Genomic DNA, 26,652 nt, shown 5'->3' with positions numbered 1-26,652 from the left:
TTTATTGTAGGGCTATAAGGTAGTAAGTCTTTTGGCCAAACTAAAACCAAGATAAACAATACATGAAAAAAAATTGGGAGGTTTATACTACAAAACTACGCTACAAAAGATAGCCAATGTGATATGAGTTTAGCGGCGAAATGTGATATAAAATATATATATATATTTATCAACCTTGCAACACAGATCAGGAGTGGTTATTGATTTGATATTTCGTTTAAAAATGATGCTGCATGTTTGAGACCATTTCTAAGAGCTATAAACGTATAAAATTACGATTAATATTAAAAGATTATTTTCTTAAAATTGAGTAAAAGTTTGTTCTTAAAAAAACGATAATAAAGCTCATTGAAAATGTTGATTTGCAACATTTAGGGTTTATCGAGTTTTCTGAAATATTAAGACTGAATTCATTTTGATAGCAATGGCCAGTTGAATTTTTAGATATTAAAATAAAGTCATTTTTTTTATTTATAATCTATACAGTCAGCCGATCGATTGTCATTTATTCTGATTGTCTATGAACATTTTTTTTTTCTTGTAGCAATTATTCAAAGGGAGTGAGTAGAGTGAAGTGAAGTGAAGTAGGGCAATCCAAAATTCGCCATTTTTGCTTTTAGTGAAGGGAGATTTTATATTTGTCAGGCTGGAGGACGAGGAATATTTTGTAAAAAGTGTGTCATTACATTTAATTTCTCGTAGCGAAGACTTTATTTGAACAAGATCTTAGTTTAATAGTGTGGTATTATTTATTACTAACGTTTGTATGTAGTGCTACTTCCCCATCGTAAAATTTGCTCGTTGGTGTGTCGCTTTAGCTAATTCAATGGCTATGATATCAAAGTTTTAATCTGTCGTGTCGCTTAGACGTTCTCCTCTCGGGATAATATCGAGAAAGCGAGGCGACGCCTTTAGAAATGAACAGGCCTCAAGGCGGACGCATTCAAGTCCCGGATGACCTTAGAGAGATCTTATTGGAGTTCACCATAAGTTATCTTCTGGAGCAACCGGGGGACGTGATCAACTACGCTGTCGAGTTCTTCACAAGATTACAAAACAACAGGACGACCACCGTAGTGAGAGCCCCTGTTGCCGGCACACCCGATGAGTCCATAATATCAGACGAAGAAGGTACTTGTCCTCTCATATTCTTTAGACAGTAATAAAGTTACCGGTTATCCACAATGTCATAAGGTGGGTTCAGTAAGGCCATGCCCATAGTGCAAGATTTCCTTTGAATGAAAATAGAGCTTATCTCCATGCAACTGTTGGTATAGTCAATCATAGCTCATACATATTGAGACCTTTCATAAAAGCCAATGAGAATGGTTCTGATTAGATAGAACATTGATATATTTACCTGAGTGGCTCACAGAATGTTTGAAGATTTTCAGCTTACATTTAACGAGTAATCCATCTGTTTGGTAACTATTGATGTTCTGTTTCGTTGCATAAAATCAATGGTCTTTTATACAAATTGTGATCCCATACATGCAGCGGGTGTTAATGTGACCTAGTTATCACTTATGTGCACATATTGGCTATTGACTCCAATGCTATAAAAACTGCAAACCTTGTAGATCAAATCATTTCAACACATCGTTGCTTTTAAAACATTTAGTGTATTACTTTGATTGCTTAAATCGAGTTTATAGTTTAGATATTAATGCTATTTTAATGATGAATAAAACTATTATTTTTAAGTTTACCAAATCCAAGTACAAGATTTACAAAATCTTTTTAAATAGACTTGAATAAAAAGAATTATAAATACTCTCTTATAGCCAACATCTGTAATGATTCAATTTTTGGCACATTGCCATTACAGTTTCAATGGTGTATAATTTTACTTATGAAGAATATAATATTTTAACTGTTGCCAAGTGATAAATTACACAGAAAGACATAATAATGTCCAGTTGTTTAATAATATTTGTTTATGCAATCATAAAAAGTTCAATGCATTATACATACACTCCATAAATGGCTTTAAAAACATTGACAGTATTACAACAAGTATTTAATCTAGTATTCATCATATCAACATGATATAAAAAAATGTTTGAGATAAGTAGGACTATTAAGAAATAATAAAACAAAAGTGTGTTTAAGTATTAAAAGAGGAGACTTGAAGCTTTGAAGAACTCTACAACTAATACAGGTTTTTACATGAGAATTGTTTGGAGAGGCATAAATTTTCAGTGTTTACTATACGCTGATCCTATTTGTGTGTTTGTTTTTACTGCTTTGAAGTTGTGCGATGATGAGATTGGCTTATTTTTCCATGTCCGCTGCCAGGTTTAATGTGAACCGCACCAGATGTCGGCATCTCACGCGCGTTTTACGTAAAATTAGCTGGGCCTATGTAATGACAGGTAGCATAGTATCACAACATTATTCAGGTGCTAACCAGACCTTGAGTTTTGTTTGTGTATGAGATTTTCTCTCTCATTGTTATGTTCGTAATTCTGAGCAAGAATCTGGCTTACTCCAAGATAATAACAACTCACATCAGAGTAATGACTCATTTTGAAAAATTAGTTTTTGTCGCAAACTCTCTGGGTATAACAAAGTGAAGTAATTACCTCATTTGAACAGTGAGTTGGAAAAAGCACCTGTTGCCTTGTAAGTGATGTCACACTCTCTATAATTAGATAATATTATAAAAAAGCTAAACATGTCTTAGTAGGTTATTCCGTAAATTTTTATTATTGTATTATTTATATTATTGATGACGTCAAAGTACGTCATTCATACGTAAAAACTAAACAATACGAACAAAAGTTTAATTTAGTAACAGGCGAAATTTGCACGTCATTTAAAATGAAATGGATTGATGCACAATATAACAATGGTTCACATCCTGGATTGTTTAATGGTACACAATGTTATCTATAGAATAGATAGTGTCATAAAACAACATTAACTCAAATGCTAACTGTGAAAGAAACATATAAAAATTTAATCACTCTGTGGTAAAACGTAATTAACATACTTAATTATATGTTCTGTCAATTACGTGGTAAAAAATCATCGGCGTTGCTACCGCAGCCATCGAGACATATTATTTTTTTTGGTATTTGATGTATCAATTTTATACGCAATACGCTTTGGCTACATGTTACAGTCTTATCACAACATTAAAAGCACTGCCATAAGTACTAAAAACTAGAACTAATCTCACTTTCTATGATGCACTGTAAATACATGTTTTGTTTTTATTTTAATACATGTCTTATTTACCACTTCAATGGTTGCGTGTTAGGGCAATCGATTGCTCCTACTTACGACTTATTTAAAAGTATAGTAACACGCAAGACAGGTGCAAGTATTTTATATTTTGAGAGCTCTTAATCGGGATACAATTGTTCCTAAAAACTTAAGTATTTTATAATTAGTGCAAAATATCGGTTTAAGGGCAGTAACCTTGAGTTACTGTCAAACCCCTAAAAATGTGGTGATAATAAAGTACTTTAGTCAGTCCAGACTAATAAAATTTGAATGACCAATGCAAAAAAAAACTGAATTCACCTTCAGGACGTCGATAGGATCATATATCGCAAACATTTACATACTTAGTATGAATTGGAACAAAGTACGTGCCGTGAATTTACTAGTCGTGTCGAATACGTAGACGGACCATTTGGGAAGATGCCCGTGGTTCGGAAAGCAACTTGTTAACGATGCTCGCGTTTTAAATACATTACATACAAATACACATGTGTCGACCAAATCGTCTGTCTTGCGAATGTGGACTTGCGTCATATAGTACAAATATGTTACTAAAGTAAACCACTTCGATACAAAACGTTTGAGAACAGATGCAACCAAAACACGTCAAACCCATATGGTACGTCGTAAGGTCTTAAACACATGTGCAAATGTTGGTTAACATATTTTACAGTATAATGTTTAGTACACACATAGGTGGAGTACCTATTTATTTACCATTCAGGTAATGCGATATTGCGAAATTGAATAAGCCAATCCTATGTCCATGACTTAAAATGAACCCATAATATTTTTGAAACCGCCTGTTACTATTGATAGGTTTAATCTTTGTTTTTGCCAAGTGATGGGGTGTGGTTGTTTTGAGAATTTGATTAATGTGTGAATTTTGAATTTTATTCCGCTAAATTTAATTTTGCAAGCCAAACAAAATGATTGAATTAATATTGTAATCCGTAATAACCTCAGTTCAGGTAAAATTGAATGATATAATTATATATGCCGAAGGATGCTGGTATATTGCTATATTAATGATTGTGTTGTATGGTTCAGAGCCGCCAGTGGCGCGCTTCAACAACCGCCGCAAGTCTGTATTTGCGGAGACGTATGATCCCGAGGAAGATGACTCCGACGAGGGCACCACGACCGTCTTCCCGAAGTCGGATGCCCAGCGCCAGCGGCTCGCGGAGGCAGTCCGCAGCATCCTGCTGTTCCGCTCGCTCGATGCCCAGCAGATGCAGCAGGTCAGTTTATATTACCCGCTTACCGTCACCTCTTAAACTATGACTGTTGTAATTCAAGAAGGCGTGTCTCTTATTATAAGGAAGGCCCACTGATGTCAAATTTCTTATCATGTAGTGTTATTCTCCCGTTCAAAACATTTTGAAATTGATACTCACTGATTCATATCGTTTGTACCTAAGGTACAAATCTAAATGAATATTTTTTTGTGATTAGGACGGAAAACCTTTGTTTAAGTTCACAAAAAAACTCGTAAATATTAAAGTTAACCTTGCAAACCCAGATGATTGTGATGAGATGTCGTTTGTAATGACGTCTTATGGCTTGTCCGTTATGTAATATCTACTAACAAGTACATTTCGTATAAAAAGTCATGCTTGTTACCTACGTCCTTGCAAACACGACATTGGTCTTATCGATACTAATTATCGCTGTTTATATTATTAGTTATTTCTACTTCACCTTTACTCTAGAAACTGGAGTAAATAGGTACAAGGAATCCAGTGCAAACAGAATCCTGAATTAGCAGGTGAAGAATTTGTATTACATTAATTGTGTAAGACCGTGAAGTTTTACGCCGCCACAGCTAGTAATACTCACTATAAATCTTGTAAAATTTCCGAGAGTTAGCATAATATAAACAGACTCGGTCTGTCAGCGAGGCACTGACGTCGTTTGCGTAGGTGCTGGACGCGATGTTCGAGAAGCGCACGGAGCCCGGCGAGTACTTGATCCGGCAGGGAGACGACGGCGACAACTTCTACGTCATCGAGAATGGCATGTTCGACGTGCTCGTCACCGGGGATGACCGCATCGAGAAGGTATGCTGTTCACCAAAAAAAAACATTAATTTTAACATGAAACAAAACATATTGTCCACTCAAATATATTCAATCATGGCACAATACAAATTACCCGCTCTACATTCTTAGAACGACACAAAAAATCTAAAAGCCCAACATCCAACGACTACATTGTGACGTTGATCGAATAGTGAAATTTTAATAGTGTTACGGGTTCACCCGGTGCACGGACTCGGTCGATATCTCATTGTCGTCGACCGACTAACGCCCTAAAATACACGAAAAATGCAATATACATACTTCACAGTTAATTAGTACGTGGTATTTGGCACAAATAATTTGGGCTCAAATTAAATGCTGTTTTTGTGTTTACCCATTTCTTCAACTTTGTTACATAAAAGCTATTTTCTGTTCGTTAACTGATTGAAAGTTTTTTGGTCATTTCTAGTGAATTCATTCAAATGTTTGTTAAAGTTAAAATAGCTGTTGCTAGGTGATTGCTATAGAACAATGTATGGATATCCTGTAACTATTTTGGTCTTCCCAAAGTTAATCTAAATGCGGGTTTATCATGAACTTTTTGATGAGCGACTGACGCTTCCCGATTCATTGAACACAATCATTCTGCCTAAAATAGGTCGGGGACTTTGTGTTTACACCGTTTGAGCCTCATCGGTTACTTATTAACTCGTACTATAGGGAAATGCCATGACAAACCATGTCCTGAGACTACTATAGAATCTCAATATAATCGATAGGTTTCGAAAAACATTGTCATTTTTAGCGCACAATTTTCCTATCATATCATGTCGTTTACGTTCGTATAGTGCAAGTAAACACTACTACCATTTTAGACTAAAATGTTTATACTAGCTCTTCGTTTATCAAATCCTTTTTGTTTTACTAACAAATTAAAAATAAACGGCGCGCATGCGGCAAGTGCACGCCTTTTTATAGCGTTTCTGTTAGAGATTTAGGCTATGGTGCGTTTACGTTTCGGAAACGCTCCCGTACGATAAATGTCAGAATATTCATGGCCTATCTTGCAGAAGTAAACTGTTAAGAATAAAAATGTTTATTTCAGTCTTTCAATCCTTTTAATAGAGAGCGCTTTTGCCAAGTACAATGACAATATTTATCTTAGTCAAGATTAAAATAAAAATATGACTTAATTACGGTATGATTGCAAATAATATTGCGCTTATCTTTCAGCGTAATTGCTAGCATTAAGATGCATGATCCGTTCTTTTTAATACCATATTTACTCAGTGGGAGGATGCTACAATTTCCTACTTCCTCTTCTCTACTTAATTGTCCCTATGCAGTTTTCTATACTAATTCCTGCTACTGCCAACTTATCAGTCCTAAAACTACAACTAGTTCAAACTAGTACAGATTTTCCATATTATCATAATCCACGTGTCGAACTGCGTGTTATAATTGTATTGATAAGTCAAAAACAGACATATGTAGTTATTAAAGCTACAATATGTCGCTGGGGGACAGTAACCCCATAGTTATCACCGGTCCCGGTTGTGTGATAACAGAATATGACTAAGCAGACTGTAGGCTATATGAACTTGAGTTTGCTAGGCCACGATGGGACACCCTGTATTGTCCTTCAGTAACTTTGAAAGGTTAGTAGGTAAAGGGAAATAGTTCAGGGGTAGTATTTGGCCTGTGGGATTTGAGACGATAACATCTACATAAAGTTTTTTTTGCGCCAACAAGGTGGTTCCATACAAAAGGTAGGAGGCTTATAAATGAAAATACAGTTAAAGACATGACGTTTAAGTCGTGCGCTATAAATTGAAATATCGGCAGTTTCAGATACTGCAAATTATCTTATCACTTATTTTCCATACAACTGAGCCTGGATTTTTCCCTGGTACAGATAAAAAACCACCTAATGTCTGAATTTTGTTAGTAAGTGTCCTCATTACCTTTATCCTCGACCCAGGTGGTACACACATACGAAGGCTCCGGCTCGTTCGGTGAGCTGGCTCTCATGTACAACATGCCCCGCGCGGCCTCCGTTCGCGCCCAGACGCCCGGCCAGCTGTGGGCCATGGACCGCCACACCTTCCGCCGCATCCTGCTCAAGAGCGCCTTCAAGAAGCGCAAGCTCTACGAAGATCTCCTCGAAAAAGTGCCCATGCTCAAGGCACTCCAGGTATGTTGTACTTAAGTCTTTTATCTAGGACCTATCGCCATCTATTGATAACAACAGGCCCAAACCGTCAGCTTGGCAATCTACATTTACTTACATACTCATTAACTCTTGAACAGTAAAAACTTATAGCTCTAATGTTAAGGCGATATAATGATAGTTCGGTTGAACTATCTCTATCTATAACTTCATTGTTACCTATCAGAGCAACAAGCATGCGTTGATAATGTAGCCGTATGGGAACTGTTTTTTTTGTGGTTCTTTAATGATAGCGAAAACATTCTGCCAGAAAACCTAAGATGCTACTTCTCATAAATGTCTGTAATAAATTAGATACCTGAAGCTCTATCCTTAAATCTTAGTTTTGGAAGCGTAATAACGCTATACACGGCATAGAGCGGCATCTCTCTTCCTGACCCTTTGAGACCTTGTTCACTTACTACACACTAACTAATCGATGTATCTTAGTTTTAATGATAACTTAAACAAGTACACGGACTAAAATATAAGTTAATTAAATTCTCGACAGCTACTGATTGTCTTAGAATTATGAACCAAGTTTTTCCCAAACCAAAAATGGTGGCGTGGGAAGTTATTATTAATGTAGTACAACGTTGTCCAAACAGTCACACATTAAGTCGATCTACTTTTTGTTTAAAAATATTTTTGTTTTGTATTTTTAGGCTCATACAAAAAAAAACGCTAGAGTATTGTGGGACAAGTAAAAAAATACGATTTCCTAACTTTTAGTTTGAAACAAAAAACGGACAAACAACAAAGTTTCTTGCAAAAATACGGATACCTTTACCGTCGTACGGCAACCTAAGTGAGTGTAAATGGGATAAAACAATGGTGTATAATCCTATAGTCCTATCCTATATTCACAGATTTCTGAGATCTATACAAAGGGTATTTCATTTTCCAAGATTCTCAGTAACAACGTTAAAAATGTACTGGATAGTGCTCAGATTTATCTCAAATGCATGCAAGCGCTTACATTTGATTGTCTGTATAAATCAAAGCACGGGTAAAATGGAGTTGTAGAAAGGGGAACACTAGTCGATGCGCAAATCGGGTTAATAATTAATTATAAAGAGGGGCGCCCTGATGTAGGTAGTGTAGCTATGTTCGTGTTGATGACAACAACTATTACGTTAATGTAGGCCGCAGGCTTTTAAATTTATTAGGAATTAAAACTAAATGTTTTATAGATCTGACACTAATCTAGTGACTTTACTTATGCAATTAGAAAAATATATCTTGCTTTCTTTTCTTAAAACGATTAGTGATACAATGAAAGATTTTGTATGTAATATGAAAAAGGCAAAAATCATTATATCTTTTCTTAAAGAAGCTTACATGGCGTATAGGTTAACAAATGAACTCCACTAGCATTATTAATGAAACAAAGTACAAGTGAAACCCAGCAGCTATCTAACATCACCTTAAGATATCTCGATTGCAACTGGCACACATCCATTCACAAACAAGACCTCCTTGAACTGTAGAAACTTTACTCATGTCTTATCAACAATCAATCTTTCCCACACAACGAGATTATTAACATTCGTTCTGGAAACTCTAAATTAGAGATTAGTTAGAAACAGCAAAAACAATCTTACCGTACAAAAATAAAGGCAAAAACTTGATTTAAAATACATTACAAAATTATTTCAAACCTCAGTCAATTCTATATCATAATTAAATTCATGTTCTTTGTACCTAAGTGTAATGTATAATAAGCGACAGGTAGAGATTAAACAACGTTCATCCGTCACGAAAGGTTAGGGCCTGGTTGTCATGTGATGTTGAGAAAATTATCATTGATTACAAATGAAACGAAGTACACTTGATCGATTTCGATCAAATCATTTTAGGCAGAGACTTTTAATGTAGAGTCTAAACCTCGTCAATAACGATTATGCGTGCAGCCTACTTAAAAAAAATGAAAACATACCCTTTAAATACTTTGTTGAAGTAACAGCTCATGCAAATATATCCATTTCCTGGAAACTCGTGATACATTTTGTATTTAAACCTCCGACAAATGTCCCTAGTCGCCTACATTGGCATAACTAACAATCAAACGAGGTTTTAATTCTTTAAACGTTTTTGTTACGACTATGTTCCGTTAGTCCCTCGTTATTAAAAATAAAGATTGTGATTATTTTTATTTAACTTCATAGCGACATGAAATAATGATTATCCATTTATTTTGCCAATATGGCTTTTGTGATGTGGGTGTTAAAATGCGATGTAGCAATAATTGTGGCATTTTTTTTCAAAGCGTAAGTTCATTTCTCTATAACGTTTTGTCCAGTAACGTGTGGTTGATTATAAATACCGACTGCACATATATTTTCGCAATTTGCCATGTTTTAGCAAAAGATTTAATTTTCTTGTTAAGTACGACTCATGGTTTCCCTTTGCTACTCAAAGCTTTCTCCTTTATAATGAGCGAGAACTCGAGAAAATAATTTATTACAGGTAGGTACGATATAAGCTCCCGTAGGCAACTTATTAGTATCCTACGTCAAAGTTAAGAAGGATATTACTGTTTGTATGTAATCTATTATTTACTTTATTTCGCGAGATAACATTAAATATCTCTTTATTTTACGTTGTATGTACCTTTTATCATTGAATTTTTATTTTCAACTAAAGATTTGATCTACACTTCCGTCTTTCAATTATGTTTAATTATCTTATCAGAGAAACTCGCTACAAATATTGATTTTTCGACTTAACATAAGAAATATTGTAATATGAGTGACGCCGCCCTACATAGCAGTACACGCGAACGGATCCGTTGCCCAGTGTCCCGAAAATATTGCTTGACCACGCTCAAACACAAGTTGACAATCAATATTCTGCCTTCACTACCTTATATAGAACGAACCAGTAGATTACCTGCGTTCAAATATGTTACGTGTGTCGTGTGTTGCAACTCTCCGATCGACATTCATCGTTATTATTAATGCTATTGATGTATTGCACACGTTGGTAGGTGCTAGCACGATATTATGTGCTATAAATGGATAATAGTCTGTTTATAGTTTATAAATAGGTAGCTGAATTCGAACTATATAACAATTTAATTCGACACGAATCGTGTAATTTTGATTCTTCTCTATAAATTTGAAATGTAAATAGGTTAAGAAACATAAACCTTGAACTTTATAGGATTACGTTTTGTATAAATCCTGTCTCGTGAGAATTATTGAAATTAATCCTTCATTACTTTTTATCAATAGTTTTTTATAACAAAAATAAACAGACAACTCTTATTTTGAAATCGGTTCAGAACTCATTTATATAGGTCATTCAAAGTTTACATACTCACACTCAATACAGGAATGGGTCGTAACCCTGAATGTTCTAGGACATGCAGCCAATGTTGTTTAGATCGTCAAAAACATATTGCTATCGCGTCGCTGTTTTCCTGTTGTGTTTCAGCAATTTCATGCATTTAAATTGCAGTTTAGAGAAAAGGTACAACAATAGAGTAATGCTATGATTACAATGCATGTATCCTATATATTTATGTATGTATTAGTAATGAAAACCATAATATTACCTTTCATAAGAAATCTACCAATAGGCCCGCGATTAGAAACTGGTTTACATTATTAGTTTATTAGGCCTAAGTAGAAATTTAATTTGAAAAATATACCTTACCCTTAAAATATGTTTTCTAAATGTTTTAGAAGATTTAAGGAAGTTATTTTTTTGAAACCAACAAATACTTGTAGACTGCTACTGTATTTCCTTCGAAGAATTTCAGGTGTTTCAAGCTCAATCAATCTTATCGCAACGAATATACATAAACATGTGCCTTAAACGATCACATTTTTATACAATATGACCTATATTAAAACTAGAACAAACAGGTCAAGTACAAAAACATTAACTTAGAATTGTAGAATCCAATCTATGCAATCAAAGTAAAGTAGGCGCCAGCTCCATGGGATACAGTTTTCAATCTTCTGCCGTCCGTTTCCCCAGTAGATGTACAAGCACCTTAATTGCTTTTAGATAGTGGTCTATCAAGTTGTTACTACGTATCTACTACATAATACCAGCTAGTCGATATCACCGGCCATTATGTGCAATGGAACTAGTTTCGTTTCCGTTCTAAAACATGTGTGGTAAGGAAGTAACCAACATCTGTTTATCAAATAAATTATGTTGTTTTAATGTTACGTTTTCGCCTTTATTTCCATATCCTACTAGATGTGGCTCGGAGCCCAAATTCGAAAATTATCCCACGGGAACATAAAATCCGGATGAAACACTATCCTACTATGTTATAAATTATGTGTGTACCAAATTTCGTCGAACCCGTTCAGTGATTGTTGCGTGAAAAAGCAACAAACATCCGTTGACATACAAACTTATACGTGTACTGCATTAGTAGGACTGATCTTAAGATTAATGATGAAATGTATTTTCGAAAGTCATGAAAATATCTTCCATCCAAGTTCTTGCGCCTATTTAATTCTAATAGCTGTTAAGGCAATAAGGCTTGCGGCGTAGGGGAAGATAACTCGATGTGAATTATACAGTCCAGCCGTCAACCGTCGGCGTAAACAACTTTTTACACTACGTTATTACGTTTTAGAGTTTTCCACATAGAGTTTCCACTCTACAATAGTCACCTATTTATATTTGTCGCTGTAAACGATGTTTGTGCCTATTCCACTATTATTTATTGCTTCTGTTAACACCAAAGCGGTTGTAAATCATATTTATTGTTACAATATTATCATAAAACTAACTTAATGTCGTTATAAAGTATTTTACACCGCTATTACTCTGTAATTATTGTAACATGTATGCAATATCGAATATAAACGGAACTTTCAAAGATTTACAGAATTGTTACGTCAACTGCTATTATTTAATGTAATAATATATAAGAGTTACATTTCAAGTAATTAAAAATGCTCAACTTTAACGTGTTATGGTCAAGGTCACGTTTATTCGTAAAAAGTAACTCATTATTTCGGAGCCACTTAACAGTATTAAATTTAAATAAAGATATAAGTCCAATGCCAATTCAAAGTTATAATAAGAAGCAATTGAATGATAAGTTGGCGATAAACGGTAATATTGCAATAGTAAGTGGCGTCACGTGACACAGCGAGCGGTGCGAGCGTACGTAATGTGATAAAACTAATCAGTTAATACTAATTTAAGCTAAGATTATGACTTGATAAGGTCCCTGTGTCCACTAAACTACTCTAAAGTTACAGCGTCAAACACTTCATTTAAAAACCTAGACAGCAGGTAGGTACCAATCAAAGCCTGGTACACGAACTGGGTCAGGTTTATACGTCTAAAACTGCGTAAGTTGTCGCATGTTGCCAAGTCGTAGTCTAGGACACAACGCTTCACGCGTCTAGCCCAGATCGAATTCATTATGCCGTTAGTGCCACACCGCATTCATACAAATCACACAAACTATAAAACACACATACACACTAAATATTCGTGTGCATGTGGGAATGGAACCCTGAGCTCACGGCGGATGCCTCGCTGACATTTAATTGGCACGAGATGGCCTGTTTGATATTTCATTGAAGAGCATACGTGTATTGTCACATAAGTTTACTTTTATGCCGCTGTCATTATATTCATATGGATGCCCACTATAATTGCTGCCTGTACTAATATAGCGCACCTGTTGATTTCAGTAAAATGTATATTCGAATATTAAATAAGTCGTAGATACCTAGAAAACTGAACTAGTTTATTTTAACTTTGACGAAAAAGAAGTTTGCATGTATTTATAAACGGCTGTATATTGAATTGATGTGAAATATCACAAGACAATTCTCACAAACGAGTAGTCATCAAATAAAACCGATACGCGTAGTTAACGTCAGACTATTGTACCCGTGTCAGGTATACACGTGAAGATCTTTAGTTCAGCTCTTTCTGAAACATGATATTGTAACGTAAATGCATATTATTACCTTCGCTGATAGCTTCCGTCGCATCGTAAAGTGAATTTACTAAAGGGCGTAGCGCTTTATAACTAGCAGGTTAATTTGTGCCCACCGCGGCCTTGTTTTAAATGGGTGACCTTTTTAAATAACATCGAGACCCCTTTGTGCATCGCGGAGCCGTCGCTTCCGGCTGTCAGGGTGCTCAGAAGCCTGACAGGTTAACAACCAGTTCAACTTTTATGTATCGCTCTTTCACTACGTCACTACACAGGTGCTTTTACTTAAAAAAAATATATCAAACTGGGATGTAGTTCAAAAAATATTTTGTCCCCATCTAGATGACATAGATTATATTAAAGTGGAGTTTTTAATTTGTAGTCTCTCTTTACCGATCTACGCACTTGAATACTTATTCAACATCGTTCTAAAAATATATAGATAAAAGACCAAACCGAAAACGATTTCCCGGTCCCAGAGATTTCGCTCCAAACCCGCCACTAAATTAATCAGGAAGGCAAATAGGAGTAAAATAATTCAGTTTCAACTTCGCTCCCTATTTTCAGGAGGGAACCACTAGGTGCAGGCTTTTAGATACAAAGTCAATATTAAATGGTCCCCTTTCATTGATTTTATCAGTCTGATGTCTGGTCATGAACATTCTGTAACATCTTTTCTATGAAGGCCACGATACAGGTGATTAGCATTACACACGCGTTGATAAATTAATGAATACTCATGTTAAGAGCGATTATAACTACAAGTTTAATGAGTTTTTTTTCTCCAAAGCAACAGTATACTCTATTAATCCAATTCTGGGAACTTCCCTAATAATGTTCAAAAACATCTACGTGCCCAAAATAGGCTATCTGCTGGTTATTTATTGGTCAAGCTATATAAGCTCTCCCGTTGTTCCCAGTAATTAGCAATAGACTCGGCCTCAATATCTACGGACTCACCTCATAATCTTTTCACACAAGGGACTCCACTAAAGGGTCGGTGTGTCGTCGCTCGCAGGTAATTAGCTAACAAACTGTCACTAACGACTCAACCCTTAAGGAAAGGGGAGGAAACTACATACATATTTATGTAAGGAGTATAGTCCACCGAACAGTGGTACCAACCGCAAACACCTAAATTACGACTTTATGTCGCAGCAGTAAAGCTCATCTCCGTATTTCCTGGTTAACACTGACTTGTGGTCCACTTTACATGACGCATTAGTTAGAGGGATGGATTAGATCGTGTCACTGAGCGCGCCGTTTCACACGATATATCAAAACGTTCGTTTTCAAAGAAATGAAACTTTATATCTTTAAGATTATCTGCAAGATATATATTTTGTTAATTCCTTAAAAAACATTCAAAAACTCGTATTAACTTTCCTACAACTTGACTCAAAATCTTTCAATTTCAACGTTTATCCACCATAAATATTCAATTGTTTTGCCAAGTAAACCAAGCAATATAGATAGTGCAGCTACCGTCAAAGGAGGTTCTCATGCGAGCGTAGATAATATTGTGTGTGACAAGCGATGCGAAAGATAAACTGTAAGCGTGGCCGCCGGACGCCATAGCTCCTATCAAATTTATTCACCCTTTGAGATTGGACGGTGTGTGACGTCAGAGTGATTTTATCAACACGCGTCACTACGAAACTTGGGTGGAGAATACGGAATGCACTGATAAATTGATAAAAACTATATTCTTGAGTGTTTCTTTCTGTGACGTAGTTTGTATGCTTTATTTATGTAATGTAATGTTGTTTCTACGTGAACTTGATAAACAATTCGAATGTTATAAATTTTAATTCGTTACTTTATAGCTCGATTGCCTCAAAAAATACGTAAAATTACCTTTCTCTGCTTTCTTTGATTATAATGGTTAAGTATATAAATTATGTTTGTTCATGCTGGTTGCTCCAAGAACAGAAGTCTAGACTAGGCCAGCTGACGGTCATCGATCCTGACAGGGCTTTTTCAGAACTAGTGCGAAAATTTTCTAATCAAACTGTAATATTGTGTTCATTTCAGACGTAAGATTTAAAGAAATTTAAGAATAAACAACTACTATTAGTCCCAAAGAAAAAAATTTCATCGTGATAAAAAAAATATACTATATCACATGCCACAGTACTCTGTGTGGTCGGCACCATGAGCTCTCATTTATGAAAATGCTGTGTTTGAAAAAGTTTACATAATAACAAATGTATCTTTGTTTAGGCGTACGAGCGCGCCAACCTCGCCGACGCGCTGCTGCCGCGCACTCTGATCGACGGCGAGCTGATCATCCGGCAGGGAGACACCGCCGACGGCATGTACTTCGTGGAGGACGGCGCCATCAGCATCCGCATCACCCGCGACGACGGCAACGAGCACGAAATCAAGCGTCTCGGTCAGTACTCACACTATACGCCCCTAGAACCGACGTTTTATTGATCAATTTATTAAAAAAATGGTACAAAAATTTATTTTGACTGTACTACTTTTAGTATCTGAGGCAAGTAATATAAAAAAACAAGCGTAAATGAACATGCTACTATTAATTTAAGTAGGTAGTTTAAATGTAAGAAATTTCACACTGTAAAGAAGAGATGAACCCTGATTATTAATATTTGCGAAATAATAAATGCCATCATTGCCTCCTTTATCACACTAATTTCATTGTCTACAGAGGCTGGTGGCTACTTCGGTGAGCTGGCTCTTGTCACCCACAAGCCTCGTGCTGCTTCTGCTTACGCCGTCGGCCCCACCCGGGTTGCATGTAAGTATATCATAACTGCCATCTTATTTATTTCTAGGAAATTTCTGATGCAGCAAATCATTACATAAGTACATTTAAAGTTAGCACAGTTATACGAAAAACAGATATTAGACAATTCTCGGACTACTAAATAAGCATATACATTAAACGGTCTTGCCGTTTTGGAGGAATATGGTAACTAACTCTGTGACACGAGAATTTTATATATAAGATTCTAAAAGTTTATTTTGACCACACTGTAATCCCCTTCACAAATAGGGTGTGAAGACCAAATAAGTTAGAATTCTAAAATTGTTGACCCCAACATGCAACAGCTTAAAAAATATTTAGAGGTATTTCCTTTTAGATAAAATAAGTGTGCAAGTGTGTTTTGATTCATTTCTGATTATATAAGGAGTGTGTGCATTAGATCAGTAGATATTTCTATCATGTACATATTATGTCACATGCACGTACGGTTCGAGAAACCTTTATGTAGGGCACAACTTTCTTTCATGGAAAAACGTTAGTTTTTCTTGAAAAAATAATGATGTAGTGTAAATATCTGGCAAAGATTGTAGTTTTAAATAAAAATCATAATGTGCGAATAGGGAAAGGGGGGTTTATACATTTCATGTGTTTATATTGGAATACCTAAATAGAACAGATAATGTTGGATAAATTTTAATGATTTTTGGTCAGTCATGATGTTTCTAGTATAACATGTTTCCGAAATTATTAGAAATTTTCCTGACATTACGGAAAACAAATTTCAAAAATGATAATTTACATGTTAAAATTCAATTTAATAGATATGGGACCAATAGTTTTCCTAATTATCGATACTGTAAGGAAACATTAGCAATAAATACAATTACCTATATGTCTATTATCTATCGTGAATATGACAGATTTTTGAAAACACTGAAATATAGGCTGGTATCATTTACCAGTTCTCTAAAAAGAGAAATCTTTCTTACAACTAAACAAAAGCAATACAAATGTGAGAAATACATAGATAGTTATTTTCTTCATTGTAGAAAATGTACAGATTTCCTTTGTCAACGTCTATATTGTGAGTACAGTTAACAATACACAGGTGGACTAGCAGCAGGGGAGCGCTCCTAATGTCAGTATTTGCATCTTATTCCTGCGACCTCATTTGAATGTCGCCTTACCTCGCTGTAGTATTAATCACCATACATTAACTGTACCGTTTTCCTGTTATTCTTGATCCCTAACATATTCCAGTGACAAAAGATTTCAACTATATTTAGATATTTATATTTCATTCCAGATATGGTACTACAAAGAAAACAGGCCTTTTGTTTGCCTAAATAATGGAAGTGTTACTTGAGTTCGTTTAACATACTGCACTAAAGTTACTAAATATACGAAGCATCTTTAAAGATTTAAAGAATCCGTATCTTATCAAGATTTCGCTCAGACAGTAAATCACTATTAATACCCATAAAGTTAAAAATGAACATCGTGACGGTAAAATTAGCTAGTCAAATATTCACCAGCGCCACAGCGTAGCAACAAATTTATCTGCTCCTTAAATTTGGTACCATCCACTAGATAATCGGCAGTCGGATAAATATCCTCTCTCAGGGTCAAAATATTGTAATGTTGTGGCTTTACTGATTATCGTAATTTGTAAATATTGATTCAAAACTTGTGTTGCCCTATTTAAGTAATGAGAAGTCGTGGTTATTGTGATTGACTTTAGATTATTCCTTTACAATCATTTCTGTCGAAGTTACATTTTAATCACTAATGTTTGTTTAGTTATGTATGAAAATCAAGTTATTTTTGGGCTATTACCCCCACCCCATCGACCATTACCCCCTACGGGATCCTAGGGTACCATAGAGCACAAGACAATAACGTTTTTTAAACTCGAGCACATATAGCCGATTCCACTTAGATCTACTGTAACCATTTATTTACGGTCAAGGTTCTACAGCATCCATTCTGAAGTTACAATACAACTGAGTTAACTTAAAACTTAACATTTCTAATGTAACCGTTCCAGTCCTGGACGTTGAGACATTCGAGCGCCTGCTGGGCCCGTGCATGGAGATCATGAAGCGCAACATCGACGACTACGAGGAGCAGCTGGTGAAGCTGTTCGGCGACAAGAGCAACCTCACCGACGTGCGATGAACGCGCCCCGCGCCGCACACAGCGCCAACACTTGTTTCCCTTCCACACACCGTAATCTAATCCTATATTCGTTTTATAGCTTCCACTGGGGTTATGCTGTACTTAACTTATGTATTTACATTACATGGATAAAAACAGCAGCTAAGCAAAATGGAGTTGAGTAATTTAGTAACTATTTTAATGTTCCTGTATTATTTATTACCTTATTATAGCTCCCATTTAGTTGGTATGCCAATCACATGACAATTTGAGTGTAACAGTAATTCTAAAGAACTTCAAAGTATACAGCATAACCTCAAAATATTAAGACATTTTGCGGTCATTAAGCATTCGCTTATTAAGTAGCTCTCACTTATTTTATGCTTAACCAACTAAAATATTGGTACAAAGTTACAAAAGAAACAACAATTTGATTTAATTTAATATAGTGCCATTTTTAATTTAATTTATTGAACTTATCGTAGTAGATAAAACAGATTACGCGTTGAATGGAAGGTGAAATAATGACTACACACCGAGCGCTCAATAATATTGCATTGATAAAAATATACGCTTATTTTAGATAGAGAAATGCCTTAGTAGCTAAGTATATATAAGGTACACCGAGGAAGGTGGGCGTCGAGGCGAGCGCGTAGGAAACAAAATGCTAACGAGACATTATGCTCATTTTATGTGCCATAACTGCGAGAACAATGAGAACTCGACAACGCTGTTTGCTTATATCAACTTTTAATTACTTTGATATTTTTCTATTACAAATGTTTTACTTTTCAATGTGCAATACCTTTTATTAGTTTATTTTATGTAAAACATGTCACAGCACATTTTGTTTTCTACGGAAGTCGTCACTTAACCAAGATCGAAGAAAACATCTAACGATAACAATAGAATTTATGAGTCGAGGGTAAAAGGCATTAGTGTTAAAGATTAACATTAAATATGTTCTACGTAGTGAGTGGTTACAATGCAATACTATTCGGCACTCGGCCACGTCTATCTTGGGATATTCTCTATCGCTATCGCCATTTCTATTAACTTAAGATATTTTCACTGACACAGGCTTTTCTGAATGATAACAAAATTATATACCTAGTAGGTAAATTATATAGTTGTATTTTTTATTTTTGTGATTAGATTAAATCTATCACTTAGTATTTTTATTTATTTTTTATATCTTGGTTAAAGTTTTCTCGTCGATATATGTATATGGAGATTGTAATGTGAGGATCAGTTTATTATATGCCAAATTATAAATAATAGTTTACGTGTTGTAATTGTTACAGGACAGTTTGCGAATTTACAAATGTTCTGTAGTTTAATGTCTACAAACATTCAGACTTGTTATCGATCCTGAAATTATAATGTTTTATTACATGGAAATGAAATACATATTATACAAAACAAATATATATGATTTGTTTCGTTCGCAGAGTATTTTATTACGATTGTTTCATAGTAATTTTGTTAAGGAAATGGATTTGTTTTATGTTATCTTTGAATTAATTTAAATCTTCTTTTCTGTTGTAGAGAGTTCCTATTGTTTTGTTTGCTCTTTAACAATTTTACATTATAATAGATCTGAGGTGTTTTAAATTTGTAATACTTTTATAGCGAACACGAAGCTCCAATGAACAAATAGTAGAAATCCATCGTTGTTGATTTGATAAGTCCTTTAAGATTGGTGTATAAATAGTATTGGTTATTTTGGTGTTGTGGCTCTCGCGGTGATCACGACGCTCGTGTTGCCGCACTCGCCACTCGCCGGCACTCGTCCTACCCTCAGGTACAACGTTCCAGTATTATTTAAATTAGAATCATCCAACGTTTATTTCGTGAATCCAACCAAAGTAGGTGAGTGCGTAAATATCATGTGTAGCGCTAAATATTTAAGTATATATTTACTATGTAGTAGTTAGTTTTCGTCATTTCTTATTGTAATTTAAATATTAGTAGATTAGGAAATTTTAATGGAATATAGTCAAATCCTGAGGGGTGAGGTGTATCGTTTTGACGCCATGTACAAAAGTGTACAAATTGATTTCAGATGCCATAGAAGATTTTATTTTATTGAATGAATATAAGACGTTACGTTATTTTATTGTGGACTGTAAATGTACCGCTTGCGACTCTCACTGGTTATCAAGCCCAGACATGACTCTGTGTTAGCACATTACGCCATGTCGGCCTGCGCTTCTGCTTCTTGTGATTTGCAATCGTTGTTTTTCTTAACTGCCGATTTGAGTTTGGTTGACGTTGCTAATACATTCCCTTTAACTGGCTGGCATTGTTTATTTATTTTGTTACTGACAATAATTTTTGTCCACCCATCGATTTGCTATACTTAGTTAATTCTCACTTGAAGTGCCTATTTTGTACAAGTACATCAACCAGACAACAATTTTCTTAATACACTTTCTCACTAACAATTATAATATTAATCTCGTGTTTTTAACTTACTTAAACTGCCTTTTTCTATGTGAAATTGTGAAACGTGTTGTGAGATATGTGTATTTAGTGTATCGGACATCAATCAGTCATTCAATACCTCCAATTTTAAGACGTCAAATCACTCTATAAACTATTTGATAATGTTCAAAATATTTACCGTAAAAGGACTCGAGTAATTATTTCAAAAGAATTTGGATACCTTGATATTAAAGTACATGAAAATCGTGAGGTAAATATTTTGATTCTAGGGCATTGTTTATACAATATACTTTTTTCGAGATGTGTGAGTGTTTAGAATCCACTGTCAATCCGTTACCTTGGAGAGTGCGGTGTTTGATTGGTCCCCTATGGTAGTGTACATGAGTTGATATTGCTATGTATAACGTTGTGTTTGTTACATTGTACAGGTGAGGTGCGTCACGTGTCGCCCCCGCGTAATGTCTGTGTGTCCCCAGTGTATTGAACCCAGTAGTTTATATTATCGTGCAATAATAACTAATAACTGTCATTTATCTATGTCGTTTACATCAATATCATGTGTTACATTTTGTCTGTGTGAAATTTATTTATAGAATTTAATAAAATATGAATAGAATAAGAAATATATATCGCTCTTAATACATGAATTTTCATCGTCGGTTTTGTAGAAATGCTAATCAATTTACACTTGTAAATCCCGTTTTTATTAAATTAATCGACACGCAACATTAATGTTAAAATAGAAGCACAAATGTGTAGAGGCGCGAGTCGATGGGAGGTTTTCATTCTGTCTTCCATGGGACGCACAGAAGTCGCCGCTAATCGTTTCACTCGGACCGCTATTATATGCATTCTCTGGCATACTGATGTAAATTTGAAATTCATTACGCTTAACCGTAGCGTAATTTTTTATAAATTATACTAGTCATTGGTGTCTAATGTAGATTTGTAACCTGACGCACGTTGGATTGGAATGTACTCCATGTCTTCACTCACGTTAGGTGTAAGTCATACCCGTTCCATACGAAGTGAAAGCATATCAGCGCGGCCGGCGGCGGTCGCGTCGCTTCTATGATTATAATGCACCACATATTGTGTACATCCGGTAGCCAGTTGAAAACTAGTACCGCTTCTCCCACGTCATGAGCTTACCCTGTACATTTATAAAATTATGTATCGTAAAATGTTAGAAAACTGAATTATATTTGTTTGTAGATCTAAAGTGTTGTTTATTTTAGAGCATTATCCCTATCCTGTCCTGTATTTCGATGAGTAATTGTATCGTAAACAAGAACCATATATACATAGCTATCCACCATTAAACATGCCATAAGGTTGTCTAAATGAAGTCCATATAAGCTTGAATTGGTAACTTTATTAACTTAAATTGCGACCATAACTTGAGATTTAAACTATCCTATCTCTCAAGTTGGATCGAAGTGCACATGGTGTGCGAATTTTATTATAATCGGTTAAGTGGTTTGGGAGTCCATTGAGGACAAACATTGTGACACGAGGTTTATATATATATAAAGATGAATCTCTTCTTATAGGTTGTAATTTGTTACAAAAGAAACGACACTACAAAAATACAAAAAAATAACATTTTATTTTTGACACAGGTACAACAAGTCTCAACTAATTACTTCCAATGCGTATAAACTAATTCAACGAGATCCTTCTTTTTCAAGCCTGTTAATGCAGGCAAACTAGGAATGTCCTTGGATCTTAAAATGTCTTGCAATTGGCGTACTGTGTAATCAGCTACCTTTTTAGTATCAAGTCTCTTTCTAAGTAAATTTTCATCAATATCTTCAACTTTAGCCTTTTTGCTTTCGGGTCCACCCTCTCTTGAGCTCGAAAATTTCTTTACAGCCACTGATCCAAAAGGAGCAAACATTTGTTGAAATAAGTCATCTTTAATTATTCGAAACTTATCTGGGCTAGGTTTTGTAGTATCTACAAATGGCTCCACATCATCTTCTTCTAAAGCAATTGCTTCAATAGCCCGATATTGCGATTGAAGTTTTGGATTTTCAAATACATCAGCTTTATAATCAAAACAAAGGGTTTTCAAGATATCCTTCATTACAGATTTGTTTTCTGTAGTAATTTGAACTTCTTCATCATCTTCATACATAGGAATATTTCTGACATGTTCTACAAAAGGGAGTCTAATTACATCAAACCCTGTTTCCACATTAAGCCCAAGAGGCTTAGTGGTGGGAGAAAGAGCAACAATGCAAGGCCTTGAATTTACTCTAGTACACAGCACACATATGGCAACCTTGTTCATCTCAACACAAGCCTTATGAAAGGCTTTAAATGCTACTGTGGAACCTTCTATTATATTTTCAATGGGAAACAAGAAATAACCTGGTTTTATAAACCATTTTTCTTTGCATATAATGCTGGCTGGTTTAAACCCAAGAAGCTTAAGCATAGGGGGCCCAAATGGGTTTTTTAGTAATTTCAATTCATCATCTGTGAATTCAACCATCTCTTCACCATATGTCTGATAGTTTAATGTTTCAGACTTCAGCAAAGGCACAGATTTTGGTTCCTGCTCTTCTTCATCTACATCCATTCCATCATCATTGTCTATTTTCACCTTCATAGTTTTGTTAACACCAATAAGAATAGCATTTGTATCTCTGTGAAGATCTGACTTCTTTTGCTGTATACTTGATTTCAGAAGACTGTATATTCCCACGCCTAAAGCTAAACCCTCACCAATCTCGAAAGTGATTCGAGCAACAGCTAGGTGGCGGTGAGCCTCTTCACACATTAGTTGTTTGATCTCTTTCTGATCCCAAACAGGCTTTGGTAAATTAACTTCTTCTCTATTAACCTCTTTTAGAAAATCCTTGTAAAATGGATTGATTTCATATTCAGTTTCTGAAACATTTATTAGTTTTATTTGAATATAAGCCGTAACCAAGTCATCAACTCTCTTGAATGTTGGCCTTTCATCTGATTTCGATGGAGGGGTATCAAATCTTGACAAAATTATAATTTTCCTTGTTGATAGCTGTTTATTGCAACTTGCAAATGCTTTATTGCAATACCAAAGCACATCTGATAATATTAATTCTTTGGCTTGCTTGAGTGATGAAATATTAATAGATTGAAGTTTTTTGTAATTGTTTAAGTTTGGTAATGAAAGTGGGAAAACCTCTTCAACACTTTTGATCCCAAACACGGATGTATTGGATCCTTCTGTGCCATACAGACAAACTCCTATTAGTTGAGAGCTAGCTTCCCGTAAGTACTGGCGTATCATATTACAAGTGGCCGCGTGAGCCACTTGAGCCGCACCAATAGTTGAGCCGAAAGTGTTGATGCATATCATTGTAGCCGGTACACCTTTCCAAGTTGGAATATCTTCATTTTCTTCGTCGGAACTCATCTTGGTATATCACTATATCTGTCACTCAAAATTTTTATTTTTTTTAATATTACTGTAGTATAATCTGAAGTATACAAGATAAACTACTAAAATATACTAGTTTCCACCCTGTTTCAAGTTCTTACAAGTTGTTGTTTGAAAGTTCAAAACAAATTTGACATGCTGCTAGTGACAGCTGTTGGAACGGTGTTGCTATTTTCTGCTTTGTATCTCGATTGTTTAGATTACCAGGATATAAATTAAACTAGGCATCTATATAAATAACTTGGCATAAAAATTTTCAGAATACATTATACTGTCAGAAAGTATATAATTTTTTATGTTAAAACAATTACATATAATGATGTAAGACCATGACAGCTACCACTTGCCATGAATCCTATTCTTTGATTCCTGCATGGTTAAAAAATTTTGTGATTCAGAAATGCAGTCAAGACTTAGTCTCATAGTGGGTATTGTGTTTGGGTGAGAAATGTAAAATAAAAACCTGCCTTTACAAAACTTCACATCACACATTCAATGTCCCTTTATTAGTAATATACATGAAATAAAACATATTCATATACTTAGATAGGTTCTGGCTCTCTGCTGTAGACTTGCATAATTTTCTCCATTATCTCCCAATTTTTTTCTTTCTGCAAGTCTTTGGTAAATACCTGAAAGATATAGGTAAATTAATGTAATTAAATTTAAATTTATTTATAAGTTAATCTGTGTACATGTAACTTCCAATCCGATTTTAATACTGCATGCCTGACAATATTATCAGGAATAGCACAGTCAGTCAGGTAATGCAATCTTCGGAGGTAATCAGGGTTCCAATCACATCAAAATATTGCAAAGTTGTGAAGTTCATATATTTATATTAATATTTTGTATACTTACTGAATACCATGCTGCATCATCATCCAATGTTGATGCTAACGGAACTGAGACTCCCAAAACATGCAGTGCTAATGTCAAACACGCAACAGCTACATGAGGTGCTCTGTAGTCCAGTATTGAAGGAGAATGATGATAATCTTGCAAGAAAGCCATGGCAGTGCGGGCAATGGGGGCAGAGCGCCACTGTGACGGTGGGAACCATTCCTGGAGCGATCGCAAGTAGTGTAGCAAGTATCTATGAGGGGAAGGCGCTTCCAGGTTGAATCCCAATAACCTTAATACTAGCAGCTCCGCTTGAGCAACCGCGCCTCGCCACGACCAATACTCTTCACCCAGTTCTAATGGCCCAGCTCCGCGGTTGATCGAGTTATGAGCGACGTTCACAGCATCTCGTAGTCTCACAGGCTCGTCACGCGATTTCCCCGCCGCACACAAGCAAGCAGTACATATCACGTAACAGTCGTAATCATTTTTATCAGCTTCTTTGAAGAATTTGTGATAGAATATGGCAGCAGTTGCAACGGTCGCCGGTTGCAAACCAAGTTTAATACCACATTCAAATATGAAGTTTGTTGCTAAACTATGACTCGGAGCACTACGATAGTCAGGTAATCTTCTCTCTCGTCTGCTGCTTTGCAAAGCAGTCACATCTATAACGTCTTTCATCTCGCAGTAATTGAGAAATTTGATAAAAACTTATTTTGTTTTGTAGTTATCGATCAGAGACGCAAACAATGTTAAATGTCAAACATCAAAATTTAAGGTTATACATAGACAATTTGACATTTCCCACGACAGGCTTTCTTTTATTAAAAGTAATTTTTGTAAACTTTTGTTTTAACGACAAAAAAGATATGAATGATCAGGATAGGAGTGCAACTGGCATAATAAATTTGGTTATTTGTTATTATTAATTCGATAAAACCACATTGATGAATAAATAATACAAAAGAACACAGCTTTTATGTTAAACTAATTCAAAACGCATAAAAATTAATAACCGGCCAATCAAGACACTACGGGTTCTGTACCTCACCAATTATTTGTGACCCATAAAATTATGACCGTACCAAACGTAATAAACGTTTGGTACGGTCATAATTTTATTAATAGAACAAAAAGTCTTAATTTGTCTAGCCATCCTGCTTCTGAGGTACGGATTGATCACAAACGGACAAATTTAAACAGCGGTATCGTGGATAAGGAACTAAAATAGAGCACTACTGCAAGCAGTCGGAAAAGAACATCACTTTCCCTTAATGTTTAAACCCTTCTAGATGGGTTAAAATGCGGTGAAGGGAAATCATAACGAAAAAGTCAAACTAGTAAGGTGCGGCCTTATGCAGCCACTCGACGTTCGTTTGCAGCGATAAATCTGGTCACGACAGTGTTGCTGATCTAACATTATTCGTACCCTGTGGCAGTGATACAAGCGAAAGAAATTGTGGCCTTACCTTGTTTGATTCCATTATTTACAGGAATACATTTATAAACCGTAGCAGCACCACACTTATGAGGACTTGTCTCACCACTCACTCTCGATCTTTTCCCATGTTACTGTTAAAAAGGTAACTGATAAAATCAGTTTTCTATTTTAAATAATTTCTTGACCGAAACGAAACAGACTAC

General features: G+C 35.3%; 3 protein-coding genes across 3 annotated transcripts; 1 reads left to right on the top strand and 2 right to left on the bottom strand.

Moving 5' to 3' along the window:
- The first annotated feature begins 544 nt into the window (after positions 1-544).
- Positions 545-21,951, top strand: LOC113494793 (cAMP-dependent protein kinase type II regulatory subunit). The gene is made up of 7 exons (XM_026873265.1): positions 545-1,131; positions 4,282-4,472; positions 5,154-5,291; positions 7,234-7,446; positions 15,614-15,785; positions 16,065-16,154; positions 18,172-21,951. Exons 1-7 carry the CDS (start codon positions 918-920, stop codon positions 18,300-18,302), a joined length of 1,149 nt encoding a protein of 382 aa, XP_026729066.1. The 5' UTR covers positions 545-917; the 3' UTR covers positions 18,303-21,951.
- Positions 21,952-22,269: 318 nt separating this feature from the next.
- Positions 22,270-24,367, bottom strand: LOC113494785 (X-ray repair cross-complementing protein 6-like). The gene has a single exon (XM_026873253.1). The coding sequence runs from the start codon at positions 24,136-24,138 to the stop codon at positions 22,372-22,374; it is 1,767 nt and encodes a 588-aa protein (XP_026729054.1). The 5' UTR covers positions 24,139-24,367; the 3' UTR covers positions 22,270-22,371.
- Positions 24,368-24,630: 263 nt separating this feature from the next.
- On the bottom strand, positions 24,631-25,784 carry LOC113494801 (cyclin-Q). The gene is made up of 2 exons (XM_026873277.1): positions 25,024-25,784; positions 24,631-24,794 (listed from the first exon to the last, which is right to left on the bottom strand). Exons 1-2 carry the CDS (start codon positions 25,687-25,689, stop codon positions 24,705-24,707), a joined length of 756 nt encoding a protein of 251 aa, XP_026729078.1. The 5' UTR covers positions 25,690-25,784; the 3' UTR covers positions 24,631-24,704.
- Positions 25,785-26,652: the final 868 nt, after the last annotated feature.

Source organism: Trichoplusia ni, chromosome 1 (assembly GCF_003590095.1).
Source record: "Trichoplusia ni isolate ovarian cell line Hi5 chromosome 1, tn1, whole genome shotgun sequence".
NCBI lineage: Eukaryota > Metazoa > Arthropoda > Insecta > Lepidoptera > Noctuidae > Trichoplusia > Trichoplusia ni.
This window is presented reverse-complemented; position numbering and strand designations above follow the sequence as displayed.

Excerpts from the sequence above, each read along its gene's own strand:
- LOC113494793 (XM_026873265.1), top strand. The coding sequence starts at position 918 with ATGAACAGGCCTCAAGGCGGACGCATTCAAGTCCCGGATGACCTTAGA. Across the intron at positions 1,132-4,281 it reads CATAATATCAGACGAAGAAG|AGCCGCCAGTGGCGCGCTTC; the intron begins GTACTTGTCCTC and ends TGTATGGTTCAG. Across the intron at positions 7,447-15,613 it reads CCATGCTCAAGGCACTCCAG|GCGTACGAGCGCGCCAACCT; the intron begins GTATGTTGTACT and ends ATCTTTGTTTAG.
- LOC113494801 (XM_026873277.1), bottom strand. The coding sequence starts at position 25,689 with ATGAAAGACGTTATAGATGTGACTGCTTTGCAAAGCAGCAGACGAGAG. Across the intron at positions 24,795-25,023 it reads ATGATGCAGCATGGTATTCA|GTATTTACCAAAGACTTGCA; the intron begins GTAAGTATACAA and ends TATATCTTTCAG.
- LOC113494785 (XM_026873253.1), bottom strand. The coding sequence starts at position 24,138 with ATGAGTTCCGACGAAGAAAATGAAGATATTCCAACTTGGAAAGGTGTA.